The 13,397-nt window shown below is 33.3% G+C and overlaps 1 protein-coding gene across 5 annotated transcripts; it reads left to right on the top strand.

Moving 5' to 3' along the window:
• LOC109718401 (calcineurin B-like protein 3) lies at positions 574-12,561 on the top strand. 5 transcript variants are annotated; one of them, XM_020244630.1, is made up of 9 exons: positions 574-668; positions 2,429-2,583; positions 3,046-3,128; positions 4,256-4,315; positions 6,107-6,215; positions 6,362-6,414; positions 8,061-8,141; positions 8,979-9,091; positions 12,206-12,561. In XM_020244630.1, the coding sequence occupies exons 2-9, from the start codon at positions 2,460-2,462 to the stop codon at positions 12,261-12,263; spliced, it is 681 nt and encodes a 226-aa protein (XP_020100219.1). In that variant the 5' UTR covers positions 574-668; positions 2,429-2,459; the 3' UTR covers positions 12,264-12,561. The 5 variants fall into 5 exon arrangements, with proteins under 5 accessions (XP_020100219.1, XP_020100220.1, XP_020100223.1 ...); XM_020244631.1 differs by having other exon boundaries at positions 2,422-2,583; XM_020244632.1 differs by lacking the exon at positions 574-668 and adding an exon at positions 723-783.

The raw sequence follows: 13,397 nt of genomic DNA, 5'->3' as shown, positions 1-13,397 counted from the left end.
TATACTACTTAAATTTATAAGAATAAGCGATATATTTAAATATTAAAGTTAAAAGTCATTAAAAAGATCATATAGTAAAATTAACTAATTTAAAATTAGATAGTTAGATCAAAATAGATAATAAGGTTAGATATACATTTGTTTTTTAACCTAAAATAAAATAAAGGAAAAACTTCAAAAAACCCCCTATGTGGTTTTGCACTTTCTCATTTAGTATCCTGTGATTTAAAGTGTATCAATTTGGTGCCATGTGGTTTTATTTTTATCTTTTCGACAGCTTTTTCGTTAATATTTCGTTAAATTATATACAAAAAAACTTCAGATACCCACCTAGATTTATCAAATATTCACTTTAGTACCCTTTAATTTTCATTTTGTCACTTATTTAAGAAAAATAAATAGTGAAATTAATAATAAAAAAAGAAAAATAAAATAGGGCACTAAATTGATACATTTTAAACCATATGGTACTAAAGTGAGAAAATGAGAAACACGGGTTTTGAAGTTTTTCCTAAAATAAAAGGTGAAGGGGCCTTTTCAAAATTAGGTATACTTGAGGGGGTTTCCATGCATTTTTACCGAACAAGAAGCAAAATTAACTTCTTTTTGAGAGTTGCGTAGAACGATCTCTTCGCTCGCTTCTTTTCATGGATTCTCTCCTTTTTTAGGTTGTAACTTTTTCTCGATCTCTCCTTTATTTTTCTTTTTTTGTTTTTTTTTTAAACAACTTATCCTTTCCATTTGACCTTCTTTTTCGACTCTAATGGGAAAGATTCCATATTGGTTCGATTTTAAATTCCAGTGTTTGGGTTTAAATTTGCAGCTCTAGTCAATCGATTCGTATGATGTAAAATTTAGAATTTTGGTTGTTTTTGACTTGTAATTTCATGAATTAACATGAAATTGGGGTCGGAAATAGATCATCTGTGTCATCAAAGAGGAATTTTGTGCTTGCAAAAAAAAAAAAAAAATCTAGGGTTTTAATAAAAATGATAAGGGAATATTGGTTGTACCCATATTGAATTGAAGTGTTAAATGCATGTTTAATTTTGTATTTGACGTTATTTGATGTTATTGATCTCTTAGACTAACAATTTAGTTGTTGTGCTCTGTGATTTCTTGGAAAATAAGAAGTCAAACTTTGCCTAATTGAGTTGTTTTAGTTAAATTGCATTCCTTTTGAACTTTGTTCATTTGTTTCTGTTTTTGATGAGTGAGTGATATACTTCATCATTTTTTTCTGAGAAATATAGCTTTGATTGAGAAGAAATGGATTAATATACTTGTGAATTAGGGGAGTTCAAAGAACAGCTGAATGACTTCTCCTTTGCAATGAAAACTTGCCAAATTGTTGGGTTTCATATATTCGATTTTCGTCATTGAATATATATATATATATATATATATATATATATATATATATATATATATATATATATATAAGTTGAAACACGATTCTCTAGTCGCATAAGCTTTTAGAGAAAAAAATGATTGCTTCACATGGTATCCAAGTAGGAGATCTTGAGTTCGAGTCTCGTGAGACTCCTAGTTTTAGTTAATTTCTTCTCATTTAATTAAGTCCGCGCCTTAAGGCTATCAAAAAGTCTTGAGGCTAGAGGTTTGTCTCGGGCCTACAAAAAGTCTCGAGGCCTGACGTGAGGGGAGCATTGAATATAAAAAAAGATATTAAAACACCATTCTTTGGCGGCATAGGGTGCGTTTGGATTGAGGTAATTCTACTTTGGTTGAAAATCCAGTTTTGTAAAAGATATTGGTCTTGCCATCAACTACCATAATGCCACAGAGATTGACCGTCTAGTTGTAGGCTAGATTTTGGGTCTTTCTATGAAAAGATTATGAATGAGGGCTTTGGACCATTTTAAAGAGAATTTGTTTTCTAGGATTCAAGCCCATGGCAACCCACCGAATCTTGTAATTAAGAGTAGGATCATTAATCTTGTAATTTGGTGAATTCGTCAAACATGCTGAGTCTAAAACCTGCATTGATGATTTGTTCTTTTTAAGTTTTATAACATATGGACCTTATATAAACTATAGTGCTTTTTGAAATGGGTACCTGCACTTTGGAAAAAATTTAATTTTACTAACCTTTTCTTTCTTTTGATTTCATAAAATTCTGTTAAGTTTGTTAAAACTTGATGGTTTTGCCAACAAGTTATAGAATACTTGTCGAATGACACAAAATTACAGAATATACAGTCGAAGAAGCAAAAATACTGTTTGAGTTTTGATAGAAAGGTACTACGATCAGACAAACTCTGAAAGGTAGGTAGTAAAGTCAAAAATAAAGTTCAGGTACCTATTTTAATGCGCTATTGTTCAAAGCAGATATTCTTGACATTTATACCTTCTTTGATTAGAAAAATTGTGCGAAATTCTTGAGCTCTTCCAATTTTGAAGATTGTAGGTATGGAGTCTGTATGTGAGTGGAAAATAACATGTTGCAGTGCTTAGAAGGACTCAACTATCTCTGTGCATTCCTCTTAAAATGCTGTGATCTTGAACCGCACAGGCATCCGAGAGGCCTCAAGGATCCGCACCGCCTAGCAAGGGAAACAGTGTGTATGTTTGATTCGATTTTGCTTTATAAAGGAACAATGATGTTCTGTTCCACAGGTTTAGTTGCAAAGTTGGCCCGTGAAGATTGACCTTTCTTTTAATTTCATCGTCACAGTTTCAAATATAACAATTCAGTCCTTGAAGTTTGCTAATACTGTCTGTCAAAGGCAAAATGAAGACGCATCATTACATTTTTCTTAGTTAAAATAGAAGCTTTGAGGAAGGAATTGAAATTCAGATCAAAAGTAAGTGACAAAATCATTTTATTTGAAATTCGTTGAATGAAATGGAAATGAGAGGCAAACTTCAGGGCCAATTGTTAGGATTATATGACGTGGAAATTGAAATCCTGGTCAAACTTTAGGGATAGATTTGTACTTAACCCTCTTTTTCCACAGCCACTTATTTTCTTTCTTCCTGCACTTTCTGCTGAGATTTTATTCCTGTTGTGAACAATATTTGCAGTTAGTGTAAGCGAGATCGAAGCATTGTATGAGTTGTTTAAAAAGATAAGTAGTGCTGTGGTTGATGACGGGGTTATAAACAAGGTGAGAACTGTTATATGAAGATTAAAACTAGAAAGCTATGTGATCCTTTTTTAAATTTTTTTTTTATTTTTTTATAACTAGAAATGTTTGATTCTCTGCTTTCAATATTGCTCCTAAGTAATGTTTGTAATGCATAGATATAGGTCGCTGTAGTTTTTAATGCACATTACTTGTTCTTATAGGGGTTAAATGATCAAATCCAATAGTAAAAGTTTGATACAAAAATTTCCTGAGGCATCGAAAGTAGTGAAGTTTTTAGATATGAACTTGCAAGGAGATGCCTCTGACTCCGTTTAAGGGAAAGAGATGCCTCTTACTTCCTTTGCTTTGAGAGGACAGTGTTTTTAAAATGTATACTTAATTACCATCAACTAGTTCTACAAACTATATAAAAGACAAGGGAGACAAGACTATTATTAGACTGTATACTTCCTCGAGTCTAAATTTGCTATTGGGTTGGGGTGGGTATGGATACCACTCATGTTGATCTCACCAGCTAATTGGAATCTGTAGGATAAACCCAGACCCTACCTGTTTTATGCTTGGGGTTGGGACTAAGATGAGTAGGCTCAAAAACATATGCAACTCGTTGCTTTCTGGGTTAGGACTAGTTCAGAATCTTGTGCAATAGGATTAGTATAAAATCATGAAATAGCAAATTTAGTTTGAAAATATAATCAGTTTAGAGCAAAATGAGAGCTTAGCATCTGCTCATACCAGTATAAATTCATTTTGTGTTAAATGCACTAGAACCACCCTGACTTTCATTCATTTGCAAATAGTTATCCAAACTTTTAAATCTGCAAATAGGCAGATGAGTAGCTTGACTTTTAAGTTCATTGTTTGTCTAGGATGTTGACATATTGCACTAACCAATGTTCTTCATTCTTCTTCTTTAATTTCCAATTGGTCATGCTTGCTCTAACCCTGTTAGAATTCTAATATTTTAGTAAATTTCAGTTTGAAAAATACGAGAAATTCATGAATGCTTGTATTATATCTTATAGCAGGATTATGGTATAATTAATATTTTTTATATTTTTCTCCTGTTTTATTATGTTCCACAATGTTGTTCATTTTTTTTGTTTTTCGATTTCTTTGAGTTGCTGTTTATCATCCTCCCGCAGGAAGAGTTCCAGTTAGCACTATTCAAGACTAACAAAAAAGCAAGCTTATTTGCTGATCGGGTAAAAATGATATGGAGCTTAAGCTTTTCTTAATCACTATATGCTTGTTTTCGAAGTCGTTTCATTATCTTTTAGTGTCGTTGCATTATTTAAAACGTTTTAGTTCCTTTTGACCTGTAATACATCTTTGTAATTCCCCTAAACCACAACTTATTTATATATCATGCTTTAGGTAATTTATTTCATTGCATACATGGAAGTGTCAATGGAGTATTTGTATGTATATTAAGCTTTTATAATACACGTACAAACGAAGTATGGTGACCTATGCATAGTAAGGTTGAACTTGTAGGGTTTTTTTCCTTTTTTTAACCTCTGTTTGGACTGAAGTTTTCACTCCATAGAAGAAACACAATAAAGTTTATCATGTGTATTATGTCTTTAGTAAACGGTTCTATATATGATTACTGAGTGCTCATTTGCACCATTTGGTTATACATTTGGACCTTTTGATGGAAGGAATCAAATGTCTTCATGAAATTTTTTATTATTTAATGCATCAAAATAATGAAAATGGTGCTGTATGTTGTGATAAAAGTGCATGATTGTGATTTCTTTTTTTCTTTCCCACTTTATTTTGCACCACTCTGAGCGAGATAGAAAGGTGAATTTTCTAGTCAGTGCTGATACCTAATTTTGAGTGATGAAGTTCCAAAAGTCGTTGGGGTGTTTTTACGGTGTCTTGCTCTAGACATGAGAGAAGATGTTATAAGCTTGCTTCCTATGACAATGACATGAAAATATAAGGAGTTTTATGTTTCTATATGCCTGCGAAATAATCTAACTCTGTAAATTCTGAAATTTCATTCATACCCTTCGAAAGTGCAGTTTTTAGAGAAATGCCCTTGTGTTAAGTTGGGTGATCAGAATTCATGGATCGAAAATTTTTTCTATGAGAAAAAGTTTTCTTAGAGAGGACCATTTTTTTAAGTACCGGGTTATTAATGTAATATAGTTTTTTTTTGAAGGGCTTATATGAAATTTGGATTTACAGGGATATATATATATATATATAGAGAGAGAGAGAGAGAGAGAGAGAGAGAGCTATCGGTAGCACGGAGGCCTCCGTGCTACCAAGTTGTTTTCAATGATGCGGCTTCCAAATCGACGATCGGCTCCGTTAGACTTGACCTACACTATTGAGAGTATTTGGAAATTAAATTTTATGAATGTTTGACATCATTTATCTATCAAATGAGTAGTCTAAAAATGAACGGCTAAAAATAAAAATCTCATAAAAAATGATGATAAAGGATTTGAATTTAAGATCAGAGGTACTGATCTTACTCTAAATAGTGAAAAAAAATTTTATAAAAAATTCATCAGATTTGGATTATTTTACACCGTTAAATTCACAAACGCATCACATCGACCATTAAAATTGTCAATTTTGAGACTTTCTGATCACTAGTCAAATGATGCCGAAAATTTATGAAATTTAGTTTCCAAATACTTTTAATAGTGTAGATCAAGTCTAAGGGAGCCGATCGTCGATTTGGAAGCCGCATCATTGAAAATAACTTGGTAGCTCGGAGGCATCTGTGCTACCGATAGCATACCAACCTAGCTCTCTCTCTCTCTCTCTCTCTCTATATATATATATATGTATGTATGTATGTATGCATGTATGTATACATATATAATCTTGTGCATGTATGTGTCTAAATATCTCAGTATAGAAATAGCTTAATTCAATGGTGATTCCCTGTTTAAATCATTTAACTTGCATAATTAGTTCTTATAGCTTGTTAGTACATGAACATTAGCTAACCTATAGAGATTTAATTGCAGGTATTTGACTTGTTTGATACGAATCATAATGGGGCTCTAGGATTCGAAGAATTTGCACGTGCGCTCTCAGTTTTCCACCCAAATGCTCCCATGGACGATAAGATTGAATGTAGGTTGCGCAAAATTATACTTTTCTGTTGTGTTAACTGCATCAACCGATCAACCTTACTAATTATTGAGAAGACTATTAAAGCTTGTCCAGTAACCTTTCATGTTTTCTATCTACTTAGTTTCTTTGTGTGTATGGTTATGCAGTTTCTTTCAAGCTGTATGATCTCAAGCAACAAGGGTTTATTGAAAGGCAAGAGGTATAGTCCTAAGTAACAGCTTTTTTTTTTTCTGAATTTTGGATATATAGACCTACTTTGTCTACTTGTCCCCCTGCTTCTTTCGCAGCTTTTAGTCCAAATATATATAGGTAAAAATGCATAGAACTTACCTGAACTTTGGACCATTTTGAATTGCCTATCCAACCTTTCAAAATTTTGATTTTACTACCCAACCTTTCAGTTTGTTTTGATTGAGTTGGTCAACGGTTGTTGATTTCAAAATTTGAATGTGTCGTTTATCTTTATAGGTTTAGTTAGTATAATTCATGCAATTCTCGTAGCTATAAATTTATTAAACTAAGTAATTAGCTTAAATTTGGAAGTCAAAGTACCATTGATTGACTCAAATCAAACAAATTAAAAGCTTGGGTAGTAAAATTAAAATTTTGAAAGTTTAGGTAGCTGATTCAAAATGGTCCCTAGTTCAGATAAGTTCTGTACGTTTCTACCATATATATATATATATATATATATATATATATATGAGTGAGGCCACTATGCTATCGGAAGCACGGAGCCTTCCGTGCTTCCAGCTCGTTTTCGATGTTGCGACTTTCGAATCGTCGATCGGCTCCGTTAAACTTGATCTAGAGTATTTGGAGTACCTAGAAAATAAATTTTATTATTTTTCGATATCATTTGCCTAGTGATCGAATGGGCTCAAAATCAACAAATTTCAATGGCCGTAGTGAGCCGTTTGCAAGTTTAACGGTGTAGAAATATCCAAATCACGTGAAATTTTGATAGAAAATTCTTTATACTATATAAAACAAGATCAATATCTTTGATTTAAAATTTTAATGTCATATTATTACATTTTGTAAGATTTTTATTTTCAGCCGTTGATTTTGAGCCCCTTCGTTCACTAGGCAAATGATATCGTAAAATCATAAAATTTATTTTCTAGGTACTTCAAATACTCTAGATCAAGTTTAACGGAGCCGATCGACGATTCGAAAGTCGCAACATCGAAAGCGAGCTGGAAGCACGGAAGGCTCCGTGCTTTCGATAGCATAGTAGCCTCTATATATATATATATATATATATATATATATATATATATACTTAATACTTTAAGTGCTCTATAACATATTTGCAATATCATAATGCCCTTTTACATTTATCAAAATACTCAAAAATGCTGCTGAAAATATCATCAGTGTCCTGAAAATGCACGCATCATTTTGATAAATGCCCTGAAAAGTGGTTTATTTAGGTAATTTTGTTTCCTAATGGGGGCATATATGATACTTTAATTCTTTTAGGGTACCTGAAATTTCAATGTTTTTTGAGTGGGTATGTATGAAGTTAGCCCTGTCCTTTATAAAGCTTTTTTAGTGAAATAAGTTACGCTCATCGTGCAGTTGGATTGTTTGTTTCTCTTAAATAAAAGCTTCATCTGTTTTTTGTTTCCTTTATAGACAATAAGACATTATGCATATTTTATGTAATTAAGACACTATAAACTTAAGGAGAGGTGGTTTACATGGTTTTAATCTCTTTTTCTATTTTTCAAGCTCTTTTTATGTTTTATCTTCTTTGTTGAGACTATCCAGTTCTTTTATCTTGGACCATTAGATATTTTTATTTAATTTTGTGTAATTCAATCTCTTTTTCCATTCAAGGTAAAGCAAATGGTAGTGGCAACATTGGCCGAGTACGGCATGAATCTTTCTGATGACATCATCGAAGAAATCATCGATAAGGTTAATACCTAAACAATTTTGGTTTCTTTTTGGGCCTTTCGAAAATGAATTTTGAATACGCCTGTTCCTTTAATCAATGATCTCCTGAGAGCATAGCCTTGATTTTCTAGGAAGAGAGGAATTTCTAGCTGTTAGGATCAACTTCTTTCTGTAAAATTTTCTAATATTAACCCATGCTGCTCTACACATGTTTGTTGGTCCCTCCTTTGTTTTCTCGTGTTAAATGAGTTTTCTATTGTTAGTCTTTACCGGTTGGTTAATCTTTTCATTTTTCTTTATAGTACTGGTAACACTTTCAGCAAGGATGGGATTTTGGGTAGATTGACTGCTAGTTTCTGAGTTTCGATTTAGTCCTCATATTCCTAAGTTGACATTCAACACTAGAGACTTTTGGAAGCGCTGCACTTCAGCCCTTGCCTTAGGGGAAAAGCTATTGCATGGATCTGGTGCATCAATACATCCGTGCACTATGAATCCATTGGCTCTCCATCCATATCATCCTTCCAATCCAATTATCAATTTCTAAGTAGAGAAAAGGCTTCAAATCAATGCTTTGCAGGGATTGAAACAGGAAATGGAATCGAGGGCAAATGGATGCGTGGTACAAGGATATATGGATACCCTTGGTGTAGGCTGTAACTTTATTAATAAATCAGAGGAGGATTAAAGTGAATCAATTTTAAAGTTTTGGGCATCGAAGTTGAGCTCAGAAGCTTGAGCACCAAGTAGAACTTGGCTCAGAGTTTGGACTAGTGGTGCAATTTTCCCATGATATTTACTTCTACTTTGAATACATTGCTTGAAGATGCTTTTTTTCCTCCCTTTTTTGTGTCATAGACTTTTGAGGAGGCTGACACAAAGCACGACGGGAGAATCGACAAGGAAGAGTGGCGCAATCTTGTGTTGAGGCATCCTTCTCTCTTGAAGAATATGACCCTTCCGTACCTCAGGTAAATCCAAACGCTTTAAAATTTTAAACTCTTGACTAAAAAGAATGCAAACAAGGATTTAAGTGTCGTGACATAAGGTCATACCGAGAACTTGCTCGCATGGTATGACACGGTGCATGCTATGTCGTGCCGATTTGTGCCGGTTATAAAAAAAATATCTATGTGCCAACACACTATGACGTGAAATATCTATTTTCTTTGACACCAATATATTGTAATTACTTATTAGATATCTTTATCAAATGTTTTACACTTTATTGAGATAACTACTTGCTAATATCAAGGAAAAGAGGTGTTGATCTGTGTTGTCGGCACAGGGGTTGTACCGTGTTGATATCTTATCGGTAGGGTACGGCACGGTGGTCACGACCCATGCTGATGTGCACTAAAACATTGAATGCAAATCGCTGTTTATTGTAGCTTTTTTTTCTTTGCTGCTACTTGGCAAACTCCAAAATATTGCATTTTTCCAAAGAACTTGAAGATGTGAAACCCCCCAGAAGAATTGATTGGTTAGGCAGAAGGTTGAGTTTCCATGAAGCTTATTTGAGAGGAGTTAAGGTTGATGCTCTGCCGGTTAAAATTACAAGGAGTTAGTTTTGTAGGGGGAAAGTGTGGGCGTGATTTTGTTATTTAACCTAGTTTTCTTTCTCAGAGAAGTGGATTCCCAATTTAGGAGTAGTAAGGATCCTAGGTTTTGGGTCGAACAACCATGGAATGTTATTGGTCTTGAATCTATAGGATCACAGCGGTTTCTTAGAAAATTTGGAACTCAGATTTCTCCATGACACTAGAATTAAATTAGATTTCAAGGGTAGAATGTGTTGGTACTGATACTACCCAGATATCACTACTTGGTCCCTTTACTTTTTAATTTAATACTTCAGCTCGCTTAGTTTCACGTATATGACACTTTAGTTTCTGACCATCACAAGAAAAGTTTGAAGTCAATAATTGAGTGAGTAATTTTACGAGACAAGGGTAAAATGATCATATATTTAGGCCTTCTTTTAATAGGATAATTTTATGAGATGAGTTTCCCTTTTATGACTAGGGACTGAAGTGCAATATGCTAGAATTTCAGCGGCTGAAATGTTTACAATAAAAGTATAGGGACCAAGTTGTGACATTTGATTGTATAGTAACTATCCATATATTTAGCCCTTCTTTTAGTTCTAGGGTAAATTACACTTATGGTCCTCAAATGACGTGCGTGACACATTAATCCTCGAACTTTAATTTAGTTGCAATTTCTGGCTTGAATTATAAGGCATGTGACACTTTAGTCCTCGAACTTTTCAAATTGTTGCAATCAAGTCCCACAGCCCATTTATTTTTGAATAAGTATTGATGAATTTCTAATATCGAAGTAATATAGCATTTTAATTATTGTTGGCTTCATTAAGTAAGATATTGCTACAAGTCAGAAAGTTTGTGGACTAAAATGTCACATACCTCATAGTTCAAGCCATAAATTACGATTAATTAAATTTTGAGGACTAAAGTGTCACGCACCTTATTGTTAAAGCCAGAAATCGTAACAAATTAAAGCTCGAGGACTAAAGTGTTCACGCACCTCATAGTTTGAGGACCAAAAGTGTAATTTACCCTTTAATCTTTTAATTGAACTATCCTCCTTGTTGAGGTTCTGATGGTAAATTATTTGCATATCCATAACATGTTTAATCAAGGAAATGCCTTCTTTTCCACGAAAAGAGTAGGTTTTACATAGTATATTTTTCAATCTTTGAATAAATTACTTGGAAAATCATAAATTCACATTTATAACCCTGTATTATATGGGATTGCACATATGCCCTTTGATTATTTTGACAAATTGTTATTCACATTCGTGCTCCTAATTTAATGCAACATATACATGCCTTCCAAATTTGAGTTTATCACAAAAATGCTCTCAAATAAGGAGTCAATCTTAATGAGCCAAATCCTAGGAGTGGTAGTTGTTTTTTTAGCTAGGGGGCGTTTCTATGTACATCATAGAGCTCATCGGTTTGAGAAAGTCAGACGACGGTGTGTCTGGATCGATGCGCGAAGTCTGTGAAATTATATTAAACAACCGCTGTTCTCTAAAAGTTTAAACTAGTAGAGAATCATGTTTTTATGTTTTTATATTCAACACTTCCCATCATATCTGAGCTGGGGACTTTTTAAATAGGTTTAAGACGTGGACTTGAATTACATAGGTGAAAATCAATGATGCTAGGAGTCTGGCGTGACTCGAACTCAAGACCTCCTACTTTGATACCATAGTACTTAAAAGATCGATCTAATAGGAAACTGGTAGGAAACTGGCCGAGAAATATATACTAACAACTCCACCTACGTGCATGATGGATATAAAAGGCACGTGAAATTAATAAGTGAGATAGCCTTTTGGGTGATATATTATTAAAGCCAATTCTAAACCCTTCATTTTGTGAGGTCGTGGGTTCAATCCCTATTTTCAACATTTAACAGGTTAAATTTCTGCATTATATAATGGGTTAAATCTCCATCTCCTACCTCACCTATCAATTTCACGTGCCTTTTATATCCATCATGCACGTGAGTGGGGAGCGTTAATATATATTTCTGGATTTGTTTCCTACTAAATCGATCTTTTGGGTAATAAAGTTAACAAAACCACTTTGCGGCCATATAGAGCGTGACAAGGAGTCCCTATTTCCCACACAGTGTCCATTCTCGACTTCACTCTGGGTGGGCGCAAAGTAGAGTTCGTGCGACTCAATACCTCCATGGACTTGAGTTACGGATATTAAACACCCCTTTCGATAAAAGAAGTTTCCGAAGATGATAAAAGAAGTTTCCGAAGATGAAAGTTCGTTATGCAAGGTGCAATAGTAAGAAAGTGAGTTGTTGAAAGGCACTGTGAAAAGTTAGATTCACAAGGGAATATTTCTAAACAGATTAGTTTATTAGGATATGATTATAATCATCTTTATTCGCTATATATTATCTTTGCTTACATTGAACACAATTAGGATTTTGCTGCTTTAAATTTTATCAAATACGGCATCTTTTCAATTCCATTTTGCAGATGCTAAAGTTTATGTGACTCTCTTTGATTTTCACTAATATCGATCTCGCAATCAGGGACATCACAACCACATTTCCGAGCTTTGTGTTCCACTCAGAAGTTGAGGATGCTTGAGATTCTTCGTTTCGCAAGATCTGTGCGATTAAGTGGAGAAGGAATAAAAAAAAACCTAGTTGGATTTGTATAATCTCGTTCGACTCCTTCGGATTTTGCTGCTTTTGTTTCGAATTGTAAAGCTTTTGAAGTCGCTACAAATATGGATTGGAAACTGTTCATTGTAAAGATGTATTTACTGTATGTTTGTATTTGATTGCTGTAATTTTTTTTTTTTTTTTGTCCTTGAACCTTTCTTTGTATAGAAAACTTTAAATTGTGACTTTTTTGTTGGAAAATTACAGGAAAATAATTTTTATTTGAGTTTACTACAATTAATGAGCAATAATTTTTTGAGAGATTTTTTTTATTGACATTTTAAACTTTTTGTGATGCTCTGTTTTCCAAGAGGTCATCCATTTTAAAATTATTCTAGTCCTTTATGGTTAACGTCCTTAGACTCTTGGGCGTAGTTACTGTCTAAAATATTATAACTGGTTTAGTCCTATTATATTTTAGATATAGCAATAGGCGGTGTGAGATTTATCTCGCTAGCTTCTCATATAGATTCTAACCTATTATGTCATTCTTGGACCCTGATTTTTGACTTGTACGAGATTTATTTCACATTTCACATTTCACATTTTTAGCTGGTGATTCACTTTATTATCAATTGCGACGGCTCGCTTCCCAAAAAGGCCATCCATCATGAAAGTTTTCTATCTTAACACATTTAACCTTCTTAATCTCTCAAGCATAGTCACCGTTCAAAATACTATAACCGTGTTAAGAAATTTAGCTTTATTATATGTTATATATAGAACTATTTCAAATGTCGGAGTGTAACTTTTTTTTTTAAAAATAAAAACTGTACAGTGACCCCCTCAACTATAGGCTATTCTATAATACACTCTTTAACTTTAAACCTTTTTTTGTTCAATACCTATTTAGCTTCTAATTTTTTATTCAGGTTTTTATAGTTAATTAATTTAAATTTTTTTGTTAAGTTTTATGGCTTGGTTAGTTGTTAGCAGCTATAATCTAGTTTTTTTCTTTCCTCCTCGAAACAAGTTGTTTAAAATATTAAACTTGATGGAACTCTCCACAAATTTGGTAAAATTTTTGATTTATTTGGCTAAAATAATTTAGTTCAAA

Source organism: Ananas comosus, linkage group 12, assembly GCF_001540865.1.
Source record: "Ananas comosus cultivar F153 linkage group 12, ASM154086v1, whole genome shotgun sequence".
Lineage (NCBI taxonomy): Eukaryota > Viridiplantae > Streptophyta > Magnoliopsida > Poales > Bromeliaceae > Ananas > Ananas comosus.
The sequence above is the reverse complement of the archived record's forward strand: the minus strand, read 5'-3'. Positions and strand labels throughout refer to the sequence as shown.

Bases quoted from the DNA above. Each gene is read 5' to 3' on its own strand.
- LOC109718401 (XM_020244630.1), top strand. From the start codon at position 2,460: ATGTTGCAGTGCTTAGAAGGACTCAACTATCTCTGTGCATTCCTCTTA. The intron at 6,415-8,060 runs GTATAGTCCTAA...TTTCCATTCAAG, and splicing joins GGTTTATTGAAAGGCAAGAG to GTAAAGCAAATGGTAGTGGC. The intron at 9,092-12,205 runs GTAAATCCAAAC...TCTCGCAATCAG, and splicing joins ATGACCCTTCCGTACCTCAG to GGACATCACAACCACATTTC.